Source organism: Nanorana parkeri, unplaced genomic scaffold, assembly GCF_000935625.1.
Source record: "Nanorana parkeri isolate BGI_ZX_2015 unplaced genomic scaffold, ASM93562v1 scaffold559, whole genome shotgun sequence".
Lineage (NCBI taxonomy): Eukaryota > Metazoa > Chordata > Amphibia > Anura > Dicroglossidae > Nanorana > Nanorana parkeri.
The window spans coordinates 602,539-624,823 of NW_017306827.1; the positions used below are offsets into that span (position 1 = coordinate 602,539).

The 22,285-nt window shown below is 43.3% G+C and overlaps 1 protein-coding gene across 3 annotated transcripts in view; it reads right to left on the bottom strand.

Annotated features, from left to right (window-relative positions):
- Positions 1–2,445: 2,445 nt before the first annotated feature.
- The window catches only part of GARNL3 (GTPase activating Rap/RanGAP domain like 3), a 127,651-nt gene continuing 107,811 nt past the window's right edge, over positions 2,446–22,285 (bottom strand). For all 3 annotated transcript variants that reach the window (XM_018562077.1, XM_018562076.1, XM_018562078.1), the window contains 12 exons: positions 20,996–21,107; positions 20,069–20,167; positions 15,770–15,886; positions 15,402–15,553; positions 14,063–14,221; positions 13,158–13,224; positions 11,940–12,047; positions 11,155–11,273; positions 9,319–9,454; positions 7,898–8,107; positions 7,157–7,274; positions 2,446–3,279 (listed from right to left, as the gene is read on the bottom strand). In XM_018562077.1, the coding sequence (XP_018417579.1) occupies positions 3,117–3,279; positions 7,157–7,274; positions 7,898–8,107; positions 9,319–9,454; positions 11,155–11,273; positions 11,940–12,047; positions 13,158–13,224; positions 14,063–14,221; positions 15,402–15,553; positions 15,770–15,886; positions 20,069–20,167; positions 20,996–21,107 (1,560 nt within the window). In that variant the 3' untranslated portion in view covers positions 2,446–3,116. The remainder of the gene's footprint in view (positions 3,280–7,156; positions 7,275–7,897; positions 8,108–9,318; positions 9,455–11,154; positions 11,274–11,939; positions 12,048–13,157; positions 13,225–14,062; positions 14,222–15,401; positions 15,554–15,769; positions 15,887–20,068; positions 20,168–20,995; positions 21,108–22,285) is intronic.

The window sequence follows — 22,285 nt, forward strand, 5'->3', positions numbered from 1 at the left end:
CAAAAGCCAGATGCTGAGTTGACCTCTTCTCAGGTTTACATAGTAAAAGCATGGCTGCATGTGACTGAGGAAATCCTGAGAAAATGGCCTGCGGGGGAATCCATTGGAGAGAGAAACTGAGGTGCACAGGGTTGTCATTCTGTGCCAACTTTGTAAAGATGTGTCTCAATTTGATTACACAAGGTGGAGTTCAGAAAAAACTGCCCTGATGACTGATCAGCTGAAGGAGAGTTTAGTCAAACATTATTACCTTCAGAAGTCCCAATCGTGGGAGTTGAAGAGTTCAGTCCTACATGGTGTCATGTCTCAGTCAGTTATTTCTTGGTCTATCACTTCTAGATCAGCAGGGTGGTGCAGCCCTTAGATCACCACTGTTTAGCAAAAACCAAATCCTGTCACTTCTATTGTCTTCCCTTTGTGTGTATGTGCAGGTCACCTCCCTGTTCCGTCTATCTGTGTATGAGTGCAGGTAACCACCCTGTTTCTGTTGTGTGTGTGTGTAAGCACATGTTATGCCCCTCTTGCCTCTGTCCATGTAGTAGCACAGGTCATCTTCCTGTTCCACCTGATTGCAAGTGCAGGTCATCTTCCTCTGACCATTTGTATGTAAGCACAGGTCATTCCCTTGTTCTGGCTGTATGTATAAGCAGAGGCCATTTCCCTATTTTCTCTATAAATGTGTACAAGCACTGGTTGTCTCCCTGTTCCATCTGTACATAAGCACGGGGTATCTCCCTGCTCCATCTGTCTGTAAGTGCAGGTCATCTGCCTGATCCATCTGTACATGTGCGTATCGCATCTGTGGGCAAGTGCATTCAATCTGCATGCTCTGCCTGTCCATGTGTATGTAAGCGCAGATCACCTGCTTGATCTAACTGTCCCTAAGCATAGGTAATTTCCCTCTTCGATGTGTGCATAAGCACCAGGTCATCGGCCACTTTCACCTGTCTCTAAACATAGGTCATTGTCCTCTTCTATGTGTGCATAACAGGTCATCTACCTGTCTGTCTAAAAGCACAGATCATCTGACTGTTTCTTCCGTCTGCAAGCGCAGGTGAACTGCTTGCTCCATCTGTCTGTAAGTACAGGTCTGCTTGCTGTTCTGTCTGGCTTTTTCTGTGTAAGTGCAGGCTATCTGCCTGTTCCATCTGTGTGTGTAAGCGCAGGCTATCTGCCTGTTCCATCTGTGTGTGTAAGCGCAGGTTATCTGCCTGTTCCATCTGTGTGTGTAAGCGCAGGTTTATTTGCCTGTTCCATCTGTGTGTGTAAGAGCAGGTTTATTTGCCTGTTCCATCTGTGTGTAAGCACAGGTTTATTTGCCTGTTCCATCTGTGTGTGTAAGAGCAGGTTTATTTGCCTGTTCCATCTGTGTGTAAGCACAGGTTTATTTGCCTGTTCCATCTGTGTGTGTAAGCGCAGGTTTATTTGCCTGTTCCATCTGTGTGTGTAAGCGCAGGCTATCTGCCTGTTCCATCTGTGTGTGTAAGCGCAGGCTATCTGCCTGTTCCATCTGTGTGTGTAAGCGCAGGTTATCTGCCTGTTCCATCTGTGTGTGTAAGCGCAGGTTTATTTGCCTGTTCCATCTGTGTGTGTAAGAGCAGGTTTATTTGCCTGTTCCATCTGTGTGTAAGCACAGGTTTATTTGCCTGTTCCATCTGTGTGTGTAAGCGCAGGTTTATTTGCCTGTTCCATCTGTGTGTGTAAGCGCAGGCTATCTGCCTGTTCCATCTGTGTGTGTAAGCGCAGGCTATCTGCCTGTTCCATCTGTGTGTGTAAGCGCAGGTTTATTTGCCTGTTCCATCTGTGTGTGTAAGCGCAGGTTTATTTGCCTACTCTGTCTGTTCATCTATGTTTAAACCTGTTTTGAATGTGTGTATGTGCTTGTCATCTTTCTGTTCTGTGTGTCCAGCAGACTTTCCTAGGACCCTATAGGAGACTAATGATCAGATTGTTGCCTTAATATCTCTACAGAAACTTCTACCTATTTTAAAGCCGAACTCCAGGAAGATATAAAAGACACAAGTTAATGCAGCTCTGTATTTTTTCTAAAAACAAAACTAGTGTAAGTCCCGGAATTTGACTTTGTATCAGCCTCTAGCAATCCCCTGTATAGCAGCACTCTGGTTGGGAGAGCCATGGCTACCCCTGCCTCTCCCAATCCGAGTGCTGCTATACAAGAGATTGCTAGAGGCTGATACTGGGAGCAAAAAGAGGTATGTCGCATGCAAATGTGCTGACTAGGAACATGCTGATGGGAGGAGATTACAGAATGGGGGGAAAGATGATCCCATTAGTCGGCTGCTTCCCCTACCGGGTTCAATCAGCAGCAGAAGGGGCCAGAGAAGTCACCACTGTGTTCCTTCTACAGTTTAGAAGGAAAAGAAAAAGTGGTGTCATCTGTGGCAGGCTTGTGTAAATCTCAGGAATGGGTAGACAGACATTTTCCTGGAGTTCAGCTTTAATTGGTTTGTGGAAGCTGTTTCCAACAGGTTTCAATTGTATGCCATGTCTCAGCTAATCACCACACAGAGAATAGAAGTGACAGCTGTGGAACTGCCAGAATAGCCATCAAGCTGTACGAGTGAGATCTTCATATATGGTTCCCGTGTTTAAAGACAGATTATGGACTAGGTCCAGATTGATTTCCAGTGTCAGTTTACTGAGGTACAATTTCTGATTAGAGTCTAAATAACAGGAAACAGCCATCTAGAAATCTCCTGCATCCCCATAACCTACTGATGTTCAATAACTTCAAGTGTTGAGTTGTCCATTCACAGGGTCACATTGCAATCAGAGGTGACTTGCCACCCAGCATAATATTCCCTACAGAGAGAGAGGCTTTATCATGTTGCATAAGGGATGGTTATAGATCAGATGATTCAGTTGATTTGTCTGTCAGCAATGGCAGTCCATAAAACTCAAATAACAAATGTATTCTGCAGCAAAGGATAGCAGAAAATGATGCGATAGTGTTTATGGCCGATTGTCCAGTAGTTCTCGTGCACAGACTCTCATGTCCTTGCCTCAGGCACCCCACTGCACACAGCTGTTTTGTGACATTCCAGTGACGTGTAAGGGAAGAGGGTGGATAAGGTGCAGGGTAACAACGATTGTCGTCACTTTAAATCGACAATGTCTTCATCAAAGGATTCTGCCATGTGGAAGGGATTACCACTAAAGAGGGGGCTCTCCTCCACACTGATGTTGGATTCTGGGTCAGAACTAGTGGAACAATGGCGCTGACTTTCCGAGTTGCTTTCAAATGAGCCTGAATTAATCCTGATAAGAAAAGAGATTCCTCGTGATTTAGGATTAACCAAATTTATAATACATGGGATCCAAAATTCTCATCAGTGAATTAAAGTGCAGCCGTACTATTGTAAAATGTTTCCTGTCATGCTGAATGCTGTATAGTAGTAGGTGCCATAATATGCCAGGCTGTACCTGCCCTTTTGCAATAACTGACAACAACACTGGAGCCTGCAAAGTTCCTATTCAAAAAGTGTCATCACCCCACCTGACAGTCCTCTGGCCTGGAACATGGATAGGATGTATCTACTTTTCCCCATACTGTAGAAGTCAGGGTGTTTGGGTAAGCTCTGCACATTCAATCTGACATGTTGTAATAAGTACGTATTAAACGTGATACTTTTTGCAGTTGTCTTATGCTGAGCCTGATGGATCATACAGTCTAAAATACCATTGTTTTTTTTCTGCCCATAGAATAATTGGTATACCACTCAGCTACACAACCATCTTCATCTGACTGATCGATAAGGCTGGATTGACAATAGTGCGCTATATCAGCACACCTGAGTGAACAATCTTTTTGTACAACAGTACGTTACCATGCATTGTGGTGCGCTGCAAAGCACATCCATTGGCATGGAGCACTGAGTGCCATTAGGAATAAATGAATGGCACCACAGCGTACCAGCGGGAACCCAGCCTAGATGTGTAATACTGCACCTTGTGTGTTATCTGTCTATTGTGTTTCTCCTGAAGGAGCACACAGGCATTCACAGTTCCTCCAGTCAACATGCAGGTTTGCTGCAGAAGGTGACATTTGTTTCCTGTCTTGTCTCCTCTCCTCAGCACAAATGGTTCTAGCTTTTCCACTGAGACCCTCAGTACAGGCCTCTTGTGTAACATTTAAGCATTTCCCAGCTTTCTGCAGATGTTCAGTTTTCTCTGACCTGTAACTCATGGGCATTCTGCCTTACAGATAGATTTGGCTGCCTTGCCGGCCCAATGTTCAACCTCTCACAGTGTGAAGGTCAAGGTATTTTGCTTAAATGGATTGGATCCTTCCTTTAGGAAGTGACTAAGTTTATTGAAACAGAATGTCAAAGAAGCGGTGGCTGACCGGATTACTCAATTTCTTGCATATAGGGTGAAGAACCCTGCCGTTCTACTTTTTTGCTGACTTTGTCCCATTGAGAGATTTCCGTTCACTTCTTGTCTCAAAGATATGTCAAAGTTAGGAAACTTCCCCAATTTTCTAGGCACATTGCCTTCCATTCTTTCAATGGTAGCTTTGAACCTGGGGACCTGGACTCTGTACCAATCAGATCAAAAGAACAATTCCCAACCAATATGGATCTTACAGCCTAAGCTGGTGATTGGAGGATAAAAATCTATCCAGGGGACAAGTCCCTTAACCCTGGAGACTGGATCATTGTTCTTTTCAATGGAAGTCTCCAAAGCTGGGGAGTTCATTGTCAGCTCAGATTACTTGAGGAAGTATGATCAGAAAGGACAGAGGCCTCTTTGTCAGACAAAGAATATTCTGGAGTTAAGAACCGTGTTCATGATCATAAAATCTTTGAAGGCCCTGCTTTATGGAAATAAAGATGGCCATTACTACTGCAGTATCCTATGTATTCAAACAGAGTGCTATTCACAGCCTTCTAGTAGAAGTGACCAGGATTTTTCAAGTGGGCAGAAACTCCAGTGTCCAGTGTTGCTAGGAATCAGTGCCCCAGCAGTACCCCGTATGTTCCCTTTTGTTTATGTATTTCCACTAGTCACATTGATCTTAAAGGGTACTTCTGATGAGTCAAGAGGAGGTACAATAATTGAGTCATCAATTCCAGCCATTAGGGATGCACCGATACCACTTTTTTAAGACCGAGTACCGATACTTTTGATCAAGTACTCGCAGATACCAATTACCGATACTTTTTCTTAAAGGGACAGGTCACATTTTTTCTAAAGCAATACAAACTAATGCTTTAAGGTCACTTTCTTAATATTATGATTCATGAGATGACGAGGGAGCATGATGCCGGCTTCCTGGCCAATCAGAATGCCGGGCGCTGCGTCATTACACGGCACCCGGCTTCCGGATTTGCTAGCTTCCTGACCAGTCGGGAAGCCGGGCAGCGCGTCATTGCACGCTACCCGGCTTTCTGATTGGCCGTGAAATCAGCTCCATGCTCTCTTATCACAAGTGACGAGAGAGCATGGAGCCGTTTCCTGGCCAATCAGGAAACCGGGCAGCGTGTAATGATCCGCTGCCCGGCTTTCTGATACAGGAAGTACTTGTGCTAGGTATCGGAGCATTTGGGCGAGTACGAGTACTCACCCAAATACTCGGTATCGGCACCAATACCGATACTAGTATCGGTGCATCCCTACCAGCCATCATTCCATTTTGGCCTCACCAGCTAAGGATCCCACACCTTTGTTGTCTAAAGGTGGAGGATACTTGGTTGTTGCTGGTGAAGACCGCTAGTATTCTATGTTGTCTGAAACATCTGAAAATGAGTGATATTCTTTAGTTCCATCAGCAGATAACATTTTGAATTTTCTCCAAGCTGGTGTAGATGAAGATCTTGCATACAACATAATCAAAGGGCATGTCTCAACTCTGTCATCCCTTTCAAGCAATCAAAGAGCCACAAACCAGCTTTCATGGGTTCTTCAAGCATTGACTATGGCTCAGTTTGTGCCTATTAGATGCATGTATCTCTGATAGTTAACACTCAAGATGGCATTCCTTGTAGAGATTATGTAAACCAGAGGGGACCCTCGGATGCAAGCCTTGATTTCTTAGGAGGCTTTTGTATCATATTTCAAGACAACATAGTACTTAGACCATACCCAGAATTTCTACCTAAAGTAGTTTTGAAATGTCATCTTGATATGTAAAGGTAATTGCCAGTGTTCTTTCCTAACACAGTCTCCCAGGAGGTATAAAAAAAAAGTGAAAGTGTTTCAGCCAACAGCATAGCATCTTGGATTACCCAGACAATTTAGAATTTGTTACAAGGCAAAAGGTATTAATCCGCCTATTCAAGTCACCAGAGGTGCAGCAGCATCCTCGGCTTTCCTAACTGGGGGTCCAGTAGATAGTATATGCAAAGCAAGCTGGTCTTTCAAAAACATGATGGTGAATGTAGTGGCCAGTTCAAATGTCCTACTACTTTATTAACATTTCCTGCAACCACTATTTTCTTTATGTATTTTCCAATATTAGCCAATATGGAGAGGTGACCAGAACACTGAAAATGGTTGACTCATACTATGATTTTGCTTTCCTGTGACCTTACCATGTCAGCGGAAGGTTTACCAACCTTGTTTTTGCTATTAGCTTGGAACATCTGAAGGAAGGTAAATTAAACTTTGAGGCTGGATTCACACTTATGCACTTCATGATGTGTTGACATGCATAGCCATTCCTATCCAAAGCCCTTTATTTCAGATGAAATCAAGGACACAACCTTCTTGTGAACTAGCACCATTAAAAACAATGGCAAACCTCTGCACATGTGATAATGTACATTAAAATGCTTATTTGTAAATGGGACCCTAAAGGTTACACAAATGGTCTGTCCAGAGGACCTTGGAGGCAGAGCTAGACCTATTTGTACTGTGAGGGGTGGCAAATGAGAATTTCTGTATCTGTCAGCAATTTGTTTGAGGGTTTTTTCAGCCTCATTTGGTGCCATCATGTCTTCCATGAGGACCTCAAACTGAACATTTTGTCAGTGAATTTGTGCAGTAGCAGTTGAGAGGGAGTCTTTACCCATCTCAAACATTTAGTTGAGCAATCTGCTATAGAAGGTGCTGCAGATAGAAAATACTTCCCCACTGACAGCTAGCGAAGACTTTCTACTTGCAGAACTGCACAAAATGTCAGGCCACCATTTACCTTTCGATGCTGGCTGACCGTACAGCTTCTTCTTCTTCTTTAGTATCTTCTTCCACTGCTTTTCTTGCAAACTTCTTCTGACGCTGTGACCCTTCAGACTTTGTGTCCCCAGTAAGACCTGAGAGAGGAGAAACACATTCTACTTCAGAAAAATACCGATGCGCTCACAGTCAAATCCCACCTTTACCACTATGCCACAGGAGGGTGTAGTTAAGTGCATTCCACCAGATATTCTGGGGATGGGTAAGGAGAAGAGTTAGGTATAGCAAAAGATCTGTGTACATAGTACACTCAATTAAAAGTAACCTTTGCGGACACAAATCTGATTGCTATAGTTATTGCTCTTCGGAAAATGCTAATTGACTGGCTATCTTTGGCATGATAGCAGAAATCTGCTTGACTGCAGCATATGACAGAAGATGCTTGTTGGGTATAAGTTTTTGCAGTTCCTTGGCATAGCGATGGACATTAGCATGCTGTAGTGCACCCTGCCATTTCTTCTACCCCTCTCCTCTCCAACAATAGACGGACAGTGAGGGAATTCAGCTGTCATTACAGCAGCATCAACAGCAGAAACTATGGGGGAAGCCCAAAGGATAATTGTTGCACTTTGCTCGTTTCATAGAAAAACTACCTGACCAAAAAAGTTTTGTTAGAGACTTCAGATGAGAAGATAAACAAAAAACATTTTGGAAACAAGTTTAATGGAACGAAGAGATAAAAATACATTGTATATATTACCCAGTAATTCCTTCCTTGTCCGGCAGGCAATCTCCTTTATTTCCATGCGAGAGAGTGACAGGGAGTGGGTGACAGGTATGCAGGCGATGCCACTGGATGTTGGGGTCGTGATGACCTTAGGGACCATTGGGGACTTCAGGGGTCGCTCAATGCTTCGTCCGACTAAATTACTGAGTGGGATTTTGTAGATGTTTCTGTACGGGATGTCCCCTGAAATAAAGGACAACATATACCACTCTTAGCATTGCCAAATTGTCATGGTGAAATGCTTTCTAACTATATATTTGCCTCTGGGGCTCTGCTCTGAAGGTGCTCTTGAGGTACCTCTATTGATCTCCTCCTTTGCTACTCTACCTTTTGCCACCATTCAAGTGGACAGTCTTCTGAGGGGCAAAAGCAAGGGGAGAGGCTTGGCACCACCCCACTCTATACGCTCCTCATTAAAAAAAACTTTCTTATTGAAGCTTATTCAAATCATATAAATAACATCTCAGCAACATCTGCCCTCATTCCCCTTGTCTGGGTCCAGAATTGTCCAAATCTCCCAGATGTGGTGTGCAGATCAGAACCCCAATCTATACACTATTGCTGTCTTCATAGTATCTGTTTATAGAATGGAAGTAATTGTTTTGATACGGGACAGATTTGTCCTAATGAATAGGAAGTATTACAAGGATCACTTGTATAGTAAGGGGAGAACTCAACAACAACATATTTCCTGTACATAAGCTAATTCTTCATCAGTGTTGCTGAGCTGCTCCATACTGTGCTCTACGGAATATTTACCACATTCACAGAGTGGCCATGGGATGGTTTCTATAAAGGTGGATGATGATGTTTAGGATGACCCTGGTGATTTGCAGTGCAGAAAAAAAAGCAATTTCTACAAATGAGCGCGGACAGGATTTAATTCCTGATGTCTCTTCCACTGACCTGTGACATTTATCGACGTAAACAAAGAATAATCTTTAAGAGATTGGTACAGTAATATCTAATCATTATGCGCCTTCCCTAAAAGGTAAACAGCAATGAAGATCACCAGCACTCACACGATGAAATAAATCCTAGTGTTCTTTAGTGAATTAATCATGTCACATATATTGCATAACCAACATTTTGGAACCACACAGGGTCCCTTTATCAGGACGAACATAGTGTGCTTCATTGCTGTTAAACTTGGATATGCAAGGTGCCATCCATGGACATCACTACGAGCACCATCGCTATTTCAAGCACAGGTCCTGAAAGCTGTATGGTGTGCAGGGGACACCTTTGGTTACCAAGTTCCCTAAAAGCTAAACTGCCTGGACATTAGGCAATACAATATTTTTTTCTGTGGCCAATTCGGACAGAAGAAACACATGATGAAAAGATCCTTTTATGTCCTTCACACAGAACAGAGTGGGCATAGGATTGTTTACCTTCTGCTGGTGAAGAAGGGAAAACTGGCAGGTCATAGCCGGTCGGCGTCTGTGGCGAACTGTGGGAACTTGTGTCCTTCGAGCTACTATTCGATGAGGTGCTCGCTGCTGCCGAGGCCTTAAAATAGATATCAGACTGGAGAGAAAAGGCACAGTGTCACACATGTTACTTCTGCTTCTACAGAAGACATTGGGAAAGGGGGTGGGGGTAGTTATTAAGAGATGTGCAGTGTAACCTATTTACTGTAACCTATAGCAACCAATTAGTCAGAACAAAGAAATAGGCTTGGTTACTAAACTCCATGGAATACAGAGCGGTGCCAGTTTATGATCTGAAAGCGCACATTCAAGGCAGGAAAGTGGGAGGACAACACTAATGCAGCAGGTAACCTGTCCCGAGAACATTACAGGGGCTGCCACTGTTGACCTCTAAAAATGCTAGTCGGCTGGCTTTCTGGCCTCAAAACTTCCTGCAATAAGTGAAGTCCTAACTCTTGATCTCCATACTTGTTGCAGGGAAGTGGCTCAAATTATTAAAGTCTTTTAATTAGTATGACAGCCAGACAACTAGCATTTTACAGAGAAGAAGTTGACAATGGCAGCCTCTCTCTTTCTCTTGGTACAGATTTTCATCAGCACTAACACAATGAACAGAACAAAATTACCTGTTGGCACACATCTGAATAGCGCAGGCCAGGAGGAAAGTCCACCAAGTATTTAGCACATTGGGGATTGAATATTAACACTCAGCGACAGCACACTTCACACAGACACTTCCTGCACATTTACACAAATTCTTTACCCCGAAAGCACTTCTAATGTGGAATGTATGCGGGAACCCTCACCAACATGTGAAGAACTAAACTTATACCAAAAAGTGTCCCAAGAGAATTTTGAACAAGAGACCCCAGTGCGGCAATGCTAAACTGTTAACCAGGGCTTGCTTTTCCATGAAACACACTAGGCATGTGCACCAAGGCACTGTCAAGGGATGCCTGCCTCCAGGACATTTTCATCCCCTGTAATTACTCTAAAATACCCTATGGCCTGCTGTGTCCAAACAATAGATATTGTACGGGTAATGTGGAGCTGCCCCCTCTTCCTCTGAGAATTAAGTTAGTAAATAGGTTAAAAAAAGAACGTGGTGAAAAAACAGGGAAATTGCGCCAAGCAGCTTCATAAATAGGACAGGCTGGTGGACATGATAAATAAACAAAATGGAGAAATCTCTATTTTCCCCTCCTCAATAAATAGGACTGATACTGCCAATCTGTGGCATTCTAGTAGTTTTATAACATTCTTCTATTGTAGTAAGTACTGGCAATGTTGTGAAGTTTTTGCTATATGATTTCTCATAGGAGGGATAGGACATAGTTCATAGTTGTGTCAGCAGTGTGTGGTTTGAGATAAGGTGAGATTATGCTAGTAATAGGTGTCTTGGAAAGATTTAGAAAATCTGCTAAATGGTTGATAATATCACAGTCCCTGAATTATAAAGAATTTGCTGCAAAATCTCGCCACTGTTGTGTTACCAGTGCTACACACACAGTGACTGGTTTTATCCACCTGTCAGAAGTACGTGTTATGCTCACACACCCATCTGCTATTGGTCCCTGTTCTACCAAGGTTCCCACACCACATTGTTTCTTGTTTTCACACATGATCCACCTGTCATTATTCCCTATTTCCCCAGGCATCCACCTGCTATCAATCCCTATTTCATCCATGCAACCACCCACCATCTTTTCTTGTTTTATGCAGGCACCCATCTGCCAGTAGTCTGTAATGTAACAATGCACCCATCCACCATCATCCATTTCCCCCAGTGCAGCTCACCCGGGACGACACCAGCTGCAGCTCTGGAACCACTGCCGTGTGCACCAAGTTGCCATTCACAACGAGCCGGATCTCTATGGAGTCAGTGGTGAAGGCCAGGATGTAGGGGAAAGCACATACTATCGGACAGACAGAAGACAGATCATGTCTGGAGATGAACATAGTTACTCAGATCTTCACAGTCAACATAGAGAAAATAATGAGCCATACATAAACAGAAGATATTATTCTGTCTACTATTCCAGCACTACTGGCCCTACCCCTTCTTCCACTTGTTCTCTCCTGACCCTAATCCTTTCTTTGCCTGTTCCCTCCTGAGCCTTCCCCTAATCCTTTCTCTGCCTGTTCCCTCCTGAGCCTTCCCCTATCACCTACCCATACTTTCCGGATGCCTACTGACCTGTACTAACCTGATCTATACACCTTTTAACTGACCTATACTCTTCTGACACTTCCCCATCACCTACCTTTGCTCTCCTGACCCTTCTCCATCCCCTATCTATACTCCCCTGAATCTTCTCCCTCCACCTTACTGATTCCTACCCCAACTCCCACCAATTTTTGTTCAGTGACAAACTAGCTACTGTCAACTCTTTCACCTGTGAGCTTTCAAAGTTTTTATTGTGCCGAAACAAGTGCCAAGTAGCAACAACAACACCTCTGGCTTTCTGTGTGGTTTTACAAGTAAAAGTGGAGAGAAACCTCCCAACAACTCTAACGGAGTGGAATGACCATGTGGGCACCCCAGGTTCAATATTTTCCAGTAAAAGTGAGTGTAGTCTCACCGACAGCGTTGGGAACCTGATTCCAGCTGAAAAGGAAATCAGATACAGATGGCTGAATGAGCGGAGTTCCTCCATTGAACGGAGTGACTTTCTTGTAGCAACACATGTCTGAAATTAAAGAGATAACATCAGTGTGTGAGACACATCTCTACTGTATGAATATAAAGAACAGAATGTACACATGGTTGTGTGAGGAATTATCTTTTCCTCGGCGTACGCTCTATTCAGTTACATTGCCAGGCGGCAGATGCTCCATTATTGTTCTGCGGTGTCACCCCATCACTGCCTGAGTAGGATTATTGTGACATCTTGTGTTTTTGGTACTCACTGTTAATTACACACTGAGAATCTGCTTTAATATAAATACACATTTCTCATCCCACGCAGAGATGACAAATTGCACTAAATGCCAGCTAAAGATCCAGAAATTCTGCGATATGACCAATCTCCTTCATATCTACAGGCAGAAGAGAGAAATACAGGATTGCAAGATTGTTCTGACTATATTATATCACATTGCATTGCGGTGATCTAGGGGTGGGGTGTGATTTTATAGAGTGATGAGTCTGCAAGGGATTCAATTATAACAATTCTTAGACAAATTACATGTGCTACAAATGGGCAATCAGGACAATACATGGGCAACAGACAGGCAACAGTCTGCTTCTCCACCATCTTTCCTTACCTTTGTTCCAGGCCTGCACTGCATTCCAGCAGTAAACTTTTATCCTATATCTGCATGTGTGTAGCCAAGGAGAGGTGATGGAGGGGGACAGAGCACAGCTCACATTTCCTCTTAGCCATCTCCTCCTCTACAGCACCAGCTCTCCGCTCCAGTCCCTGGAGCTGCCAATTGCCCAGAGACCCATTAATCTTTTTGATTAGCTGGAGTCTTTGGCCAAATCCCAATAGATCCCACCTATAAATGAGTGGTTGTCATTGGGAAAGGAAGATACAGACACACAAATAAGATGTTTTGGCTGTAGTTGTGCTTTAATTAATGCAAATGACAAGAAACAAGTTCCTAGAGGGTAATATCTGCAACAATTGACTTTTTCTCAGCTATTATTTTTATACCTTTCAAACATAAAACTAATTTACATAAACAAACAGTCTCCAGTCACAGAACACATCTATTAATTGCCCCACTAATAGATAAGCTCTATATCCTGCTCCCCAATCACAGAATACCTCTATTACTTGCCCCCAATCACTCACAGTTGTAGCACAGCAGTAATCCAGCTTCTCCATCTTCATAAACATCAATTGCTGCAACAAAATGAACCTGGAATGATAATGTGGAAGACTAGCTGGACATTTTGGATGGGTTTTCCATATATTTTGCTTCAGTGTGTAATACAAGAAGAAAAACTGACAATGAATTATAACACATAGCAACGTAGTCATTAAAATCTGTTTGGCTGCATTGCCACAACTTCATGCATGCCAGAAAAAAAATCTTCAATGTGCTCAGCTATGCCAGGACCCCCCAATCCACATAAGATTCTTCATTGCCTCCTAATTGGTGTCAAATAATGATGGCAGACAAATCCTTAAATATTTTTTTATAATTTGGCAAATTCAGCCAAAGTCTCTACTGAGACACTGTTATCATATTTGCTGCACTGTGTATACTCAGGCACATCCCCTTCCACTCTCCATGTATACAGGTAGCACATCCCTCCTCCATATATCCAAGAGGCAAATATCCCACTCTATGTTTTCAAGGAGCACATCTCGGTTTTAAACTTTCATGTAGCACAGTTTCCTATTCATCCTCCATGTATATAAGAGCACATCCCCCTTCACCCTGCATGTATCTGAGGGGCACATCACCTCCTCCACCAACAACAATGTGGTTACTTAGAGCTAACTCAGGAAAGGAGCTGGATGTTTTATAGCACAAACTAAAAAAGTGTTCTGTGGTCTGTGGCTGAATTAAGTCACCATGCATGTTACAAACTGTGGCGCCACTCTGTTAGTGACATGACTGGTGGCATTTTTTTCAATAGCGGCATCCCAGCAGGCATTAACAGATGTCAACTTTAATCTCTGATCTATCTTCTAAGCCATAGCAATGCTGCTTATTGTCTACTAAGTATAACACAAGCTGGGTAACTCACCCTACTCGCATCAACATGATGCAGTCGGCACGATTCTCCCGTACTTTCGTTTACCAGATCAAACTGGTGTCGGTACGCCACACAGATCATGTTGTCATTATCACCAGTTGGACCATCAACTAAAGTCATCACCATGGGAGGGTCAGACAGGCAGATCTCCTGCAAAAAGAAGCACATTTCAAAACTTAACAGAGTACACGTCATGATGCCAGAGTAGAAAAGACAGATGCCATTACCCCAGAACTGAAAATAACAGACAAAAATCAATACATCAGCACTGAGAAGAAGAGACAAACACCATGACACCAGTTTTGAGTAAAATAGACAGATACGATGATACCAGCAATAAGGAGAACAGACAGATGTCATAGCACCAGTACTGAGGGGAACAGACAGTTGCCATTGCACACGCACTGAGAACAGACAGATACCATTACATCAGCACTGAGAACAGACAGATACCATTACATCAGCACTGAGAACAGACAGATACCATTACATCAGCACTGAGAACAGACAGATACCATTACATCAGCACTGAGAACAGACAGATGTCATGAGAACAGCACTGAGGAGAAGAGACAGACACATGGCACCAGCACTGAGGAGAATAGACAGACACATGGCACCAGCACTGAAGACGAGACAGATACCATGCCACCAGCATTGAGGAAATCAGACAGGTGCCATAACACCAGCACTGAAGAGTAGAGACAGACACACTGGTACCAGCACTGGTAGGTAGACAGACACTGGCCTGATAAATTATTTTAAAGAGCGGGGGGGTAAATGGGGTTAACTACCTATACCAGTTTGCTTTGCAGATTACTCTGGGAAATGACAGACACTAATCAGTGCACTAATAGAGCTGTTTGGTTTACGCACTTAAAAGGAGAACTATGAGGTGAGTGCTTTTCACTCACCTCATAGTTCTAGCAGACCTGTGACAATGAGACTGTCACAGGTCGGCTCAGTAGATCGGGAGGTGAGCGAACACATACCGCGTTCGCTCGCCTCTCGATCCTGTCACGGCTCCCTGCCGTGACAGGGGGAGGGGCTGGATTCCCCTCTCCTCGCTCCGATCTGCCAGCGCTGACTGGCGGAACGGACGGGGGAGGGGCGGGTACAGCTGGCTCTGCCTCTAGATAGGCAGAGCCAGCTGTCAGTCACGCAGCTGGGCGGATCCCGTCATCTAAGTCGTGATCCGCTCCGGCTGCTCGCGGTATACTGAGCTTAGGGTGACGGGAGGACGCTAGTTTGTGTCCTCCCGTTACCCTAAGGAGAACTATGGGGAAAAACACTGACCCCATAGTTCTCCTTTAATTTGCCATCTCCTTACCCGAATGTACTGGAATTCCTCCACTGGTGAATATCCTCCACTGCTGCTGTACGGATTGTGTCTCCGGGTAATGAGTAGCAGTTTGTTCCTGATGGCGGCTACAATTCGAAGCTCCTGGCTGTGATGTGTGTTGATGGCATACAAATGACATCCTGTGTGAGAAAAGACTTGCATAAGATATGGCAAAGGTCAGTAAAGGATGTGATTTGTCACCAATGAAGAAGTTACAACCAGCATATACTGCCTCATTGCAGCTCAGTCACATGCAGTCATGAATATGAGAAACTGCAGATTGTACAAATCAAAATATCTTTATCCCGAGGATGAAGGGACCACAGAGAGGAGAATACAGACCAATGTTTATATACCTCTTGTTTTCTCTAGTTTGTTTTCCCGGCATTCATACTTAGTCCTGGGAATTTGTTTGTCTTCCAGTCCTTTCCTGATGGCGCTGAGACGGAACACGTAGAGACGTGCATCCTTTCCTAGGAGGAGAGGAAGACAGAGAAGAAATAATTGAAAATCTGTGAGATGCAGATCTCTATCCAAAATACAAACCCTTGTATAAGAACGCAAAACCTCTAACAATAATAGGATTTTCGTACTCACTGTAAAATCCTTTTGAATCCTTTTCAATGAATACAAGGTGTTTTCTGACTGGACAAGGGGCAGATCATGACATCACCGCCCCTTGTATAATCAGGGGTTTTCCATATACTGTATCTTGCTTCAATGAGTAATACAAGGAGAAAAACTGACAAAGAACAATAACACATAGCAACATATCCACGAAATCTGGTTGCATTGCTGCACATTCATGCATGCCAGAAAAAAAAAACATCCATATGTTCAGCTACACCAAGACCCTCCAAATCACATAAAACACTTAACTGCTTTCCAATAGGTGTCAAATAATGATGGTAGACAATTTCTTAATATTCTTTGATAATTTGGCAAATTTAACCAAAGTCACTACTGAGTTACTGTTACCGTATCTCCTGTTCTGTATATACTTGGCAGGCACTGTGCTATCATTAATCTGAGAAGCACATTTTCTTCCTTGCCCTCCAAGAATGCGAGAAGCAAATTCACCACTCTAATCTCCATGTATCTGATGTGCACATCCCCCTTCCACCCTCAATGTATGCAAGTAGCACATCCCTCCTCCATGTATTCAAGGAGCACATTCCCCCCTCCATGTATCTAAGTAGTAGATCTCCCTTTCAAGCTTCCATTCATCTAAAGCTGGCCATACACTGTACAAATTAATACTTAATCAAGAACCAGATGACATTTGTTTAGTGGGTGGCCCTGTCGGCACCCTTCCGTCCAGCATCCTTTGATCAGAAAACTATGGGGTCAGTGTTTTTCACCATAGTTCTCATCAGGGTCACGGAAGGACATAAACTAGCGTCCTCCCGTAACCCAAAGCTCAGTATACCGCGAGCTACAGCTCGCGGAATACTGAGGCCGCCGCAGCCGGGACCTATCCCGACATTGCTGTCGAGATCCACCCAGCTGTGTCATTGACAGCTGACTCTGCCTATCTAGAGGCAGAGCCAGATGTACACGCCCCCTCCCCCGTTCGTTCCTCCAATCAACGCTGGAGGATCAGAGCGGGGAGGGGGGAAAGGATTGAGAAGTGAGTGAGCGACGGTATGTGTTCGATCACCTCCCGATCTATTGAGCCGACGTGTGACAGTTTCATCGAAAATAACTCACCTCATAGTTCTCTTTTAAGGAACCGGTCGGAAAAATTGTGGCGGAACAGGAACAGCCAATCAGCACCTGCCACTGTTCAGGTATTCTGAAAGCAGCATCCCTCCGCTGTCAGAATACAACAGCCCAGCAGGAGATTCATGCATCCATGCTACTTAGCATGGCTGGTGGAATCTGTTATATTTTTTGTAGTTCAGCCCGCAGGTTGAGCAAAAAATGATAACAGTGCATGGCCAGCTGAAGGAGCACATTCCACTATTCACCATCCATATATGTAAGAGCATATACCCCTTCCATGTATCTGGTGAATACATTGTGATATTACTGCCCCTCATTCAATCAGATATCGATATCAAATACTGATATTATTAAAAAATACCAGGCATTGCCTGAATGGCCGCTGTGCTGAGCAAGTAACCCCCTATGTTTTCAGAGCAGAGGGGAAGCTGCTCAGTGGGGCGACCTGCTACATGATATGCATACTTACAAAGGGCCATGATGGACCAATGTAAGTATAAATAATACTTTTTACCTGGAGTTCAGCTTTAACAAACATTGTGAAAAGTGGCGCACCTTCATGCTGAGGAGGGAAGAAGACTATAAGTACCAGACTTTGCGGGTGGACAGGGAACCAAGCTTGAGTATTAATATGGCAGGCACAAGAGCACAGTTACCTAAGTAAATGAGGCAGCTCTCGGTGCTCAGCGTGACCGCCCTACTTACTAAGTGAGTCTTCAGTAACAGGGCAAGTGCTGAGGCAATGCCAGTGGTTGTGGACCTGAGATTGCTCTGTGGCTAACTTTTACAATATCAATTCCAGCGTGGGTCTGAACACTGCACTCCAAAAGCATGGCTGAGGATGGCCGTGCCAGATAGCTGCAAGCAAGGAGACAAGGCTCCAGCAGTGAAGTAGAAAATAGTTTTGATTGAAGAAAAAAGAAAATCAAAGAAGAATGAAGCTGCTAACAAAAAATTAGTTAGTATTTTAACACAGCAGAGCTTCAGAAAAAAAACATGCATCCTCCTAGCTCACTAGCAAAAAACTGCTGTTTTTTTGCTGGTAGCAGGAGGGGTTATCCCAGGCAGCCTACAGTTTGTTTCACTTGCCAGTGTCCATTTCTTCTGTAGGAAGCAGTATACCCTAAAAGTGATAGATTTATTGTGTCCCTCAGTGGACGAGAAAGAAAATAGAACTCAAGAAGAGCTGCTGCTTCCTTCAGATACCTGGTTGCAAACATTAAAATGGAATTGCAACCAAAACATTTTTCCAGTTCTGGAAGGATTCGAAAATCTGTCAAGATTTTACTTCTATCTAAAAAGGTTTCAAATCACTGACCTGAAAATTCCCACCTTTTGCAGGATGATATGGGGACAAGAAGTGAAGGCATTAGCATTACCAAATCTAATCATTATTTTCAGTAAAAAACAAACAATGTTGTTCTATTAAAAGCTGCTTCTTCTGAGCTACTGGCCTAGATCAAAAGATCCATGGCTATGAATCATTAAAGACTACAGAGTTCATTGATTTTATTCAGACAGAGAATGTCAGGTAGACTTGCAGTGAGATAAGAGAATCAGCAAAAAAACTAAAAAGCAGAGTCTGCATATATAATGAGCAAATATGATTGTTCCCACCTGCATTTGTCATCACACAGGGTAGATATGGTATAAGGAAGGTTTATTACACATTCATATATATTGATAAGATTATTTACATAATATTGATATGTGAACTGTTTTACATGCTAAAGCATTTTAAATTCTAGTCAGACAGTCTTGTGGCTTGCACACATCTGCTACACTGCACAGCCAGGCTGGTCCTTGTAAGTAATTCAGCTTCCTATATCAACTGCTCTCATTTGAACAGTAAAGCTAAACTAGGAAGCAGTAGAATGGCTTTCCCGGCTGTGCAGTGTGGCAGAGGTATGTCAATCACAACAGCAGATTTACAAATCCTTTGGCAGGTAAAACAGTTTAAAGGAGTATAGGTCCTCTTTCATGCTATAAAAGTGTATAGGTCCTCTTTCATGCTATAAAAGTGTATAGGTCCTCTTTCATGCTATAAAAGAGTATAGGTCCTCTTTCATGCTATAAAAGTGTATAGGTCCTCTTTCATGCTATAAAAGAGTATAGGTCATCTTTCATAGCTGGAAATAGTGTCTCCAGTAGGGGGAGACTCGGCAGTGTGCCCTGTCACCCCCCACCATCACCAAATTAGATTGTGAATTAGGAAGCTGTCACTTTGCCTCTTAATAACATTGCCATAGCCAGTATTGTCAACAGCAACCTGACAATACTGATTGCTCCTCTCAACCTCCTTCCATCTGCCAAGGCAGACAATGAAATTACAGTCGACTGAGCTGCCGATGGCAACAACCCACTTCAGTGGTCTTGTGTAACATAACAGGGAACAAACTGCAGTACCAATAGCAACCAATCACAGCTTATCTTGTAATAGTCTGAACCTCACCAATGTGAATTTTCTTTGGTTACTTCATTTCTTGTGCTATTTATTGGGTCCGCAAACATCACACCCAAAATATGTATGTGTGGAACCATGGTATTTTAATTGTCATTTTAAAACATGCAGTATAAACAATAACCAATGGCCATGCGAAGATTAGCATTATACAGTAGTTGTACTTTCTGCTGTGATGTGTATGCCCTATATTTTAGGTAAATAGAGACCAAGTACACAGTGACAGACGCCCTCCTCTAAGGTGTCAGATAAAGCCCCTCCTATAGTGTAACAGGTACAGCCCCTCCCAATGCATGTCAGGTAATGCCCCCTCTATAAGGTAACAGACAGAGCCCTTCCTGTAGGCTGACTAGAAGAGACCCTTGCCCCTTCTGCCTTTGGGTGACAGGTACAGACTCCCTTATAAGATAACAGCCAGATCCCCTCTTATAGGATGAAGCCCCTTCAACAAGGTGGCAACTGGCCTCACCTTTATCCACTCGAGTAAGGAGGAGATCAAGCATTTCCAGAACATGCATCTGTTTTATTTGCAGTGTTTTATCGAACACAGCAATTTCTGGCTGACCATCTGTAAGAGAAGATAAAGTGAACATCAGTCAAATATCAGTACTGGTCACCACATATCATATGCTGCTAGATTGCCCACCTGTCCCCCGAAACTCCACCTTGCAGAAGACACAGAACAGCCTCTTTCCGCATTCCTATATGTGGACAAACATAATGTCCACATCGTCCAGACTTCAGATACAAAATGTATAACAGGGGGAGATCCAAATCGCTCAGACATTAAATCTCTGTTTTATCTGTCTCCAGCTGGGGAAACATTAACGTCTCGCTAATTTGTAGCCTTCTACAGCAGGAGCTAAAAATAGCCAGTAATTGGCGATGGCGCATTACATTAATAAAACAAGTGAAATAAATGAATCAATAAGGAACGGAGCAGCTTTAATGAGACTGCGAGCGGCAAGATCTTACTCGTTTATGCCTCAAAGCTGCAGCTCCACAATTGTTCCCCTGAGAGAGCCTTGTGGGTTTATTACACAAAATACAGTGCTTTATACCGCAAGCTTGCCCATTAGAGAGACCATCCTACCATCTGTATGACTGCTCCTTTTCACATTTGCATCACATCCACTATTGCAAAACCACCAATTAGTGATGTGCTGTAACCCATAGCAACCAGCCTTCACCTTCCATCAGTGAGCGGTCAGCACAACGGACAGGAATTTCTGATAGGCTGCTCTGTGTATTATAGTGCAATGTAAAGAGAAAGAACACCTGTACTAAGAGAATATAGGGGCTGCCGTTGCTGATCTCGCCTTCAAAATATGCAAGCTGCTTCGCTGTCATGCTGATCCAATTGCTTCAGTGATGATGATGATGATAGGATTCTCACCATCTATTAGCAACACTCCAGCATCTGTGGACAAGAAGAGCGACGGGCCCCAGGAATCACCAATGATGGCTTCATGGCTGAAGTTGTTGCAGTAACACTGAGACTCCCAGGGCTGAGAATTAAACACAGAGGCATTATTCAAATGATCACAGTATGTTCTGTTTCTCCATGCTGGATAATAGTGTATCTAGACCAGGACTCCACGGTGCTGAATCCTGGTCTAGTAATTTCGGGAATGTAAGATCAGCACAGCACTATGCTTTAACTGAATCCAAACAGTGCTCAAAGCCCTAGTGATATGCCATGTTCCTGAACTGACCTGCCAGCTACACAAGACTCCACCCATAGGTCATGGAATCGCTGTATCGGTTGTTGTCACTTGTATTTTACAATACATAATTAGAGATGTAGAACATTAGAATACACAGCTAACATTTACAACAGATGTGGAAGAATTTTGTTATCTTTCCCTCACCTTTGCTGTGCATTGGAAGAAGGAAGTGGACCTTTCCTGGATGGGTGTGTGTGTGTGCCCCCCACAACATGGCACTGTTTGCAGCGCAGTAAGACACAATGAGAAATAGTTCCCCGTAATGTGTGGACAGGCTGATGATGGCATTTGTGGAAGTTGTATAGAAAGGAATGTAAAGTAGAAACTATAGGAAATGAGTATATTAACAACACATAGTATACTTAGTTTACATTCCTAACATTGCAAGGTGATATTTTACCTATAGCACAAGTTTTTAAGGTTTCTTTCCCCATATATATTGGTGGAAGTTGCTGTGAAAGCAGGAGCTACCTGTGGAGCTCTTGGGTGGGAAGATCACGGAGGTAGTGCATATATAAGGAACAAGGGCCACAGCACTGAGGATTTGTTAGGGCACCTCCAGTGCTGTAATGAAGTGACATGCCTTCCAGCAATAACCCCTCAGTCTTTTCTTTCTTCTCTATAGAACAGTGTGATGTCAATGCTGATGTCTCTCCAGCCCACATACAACACCAGGGTTATAACTGGAGATTACAGGTGAAACTCGAATAATTAGAATATCGTGCAAAGTTCATTTATTTCACTAACGCAACTTAAAAGGTGAAACTAATATATGAGATAGACTCATTACATGCAAAGCAAGATAATTCAAGCCGTGATTTGTCATAATTGTGATGATTATGGCTTACAGCTCATGAAAACCCCAAGAACCCCAAATCCACAACCTCAAAAAAGTAGATTATTACATGCAATCAATAAAACAAGGATTGTACATAGAACAATATCGGACCTCTGAAAAG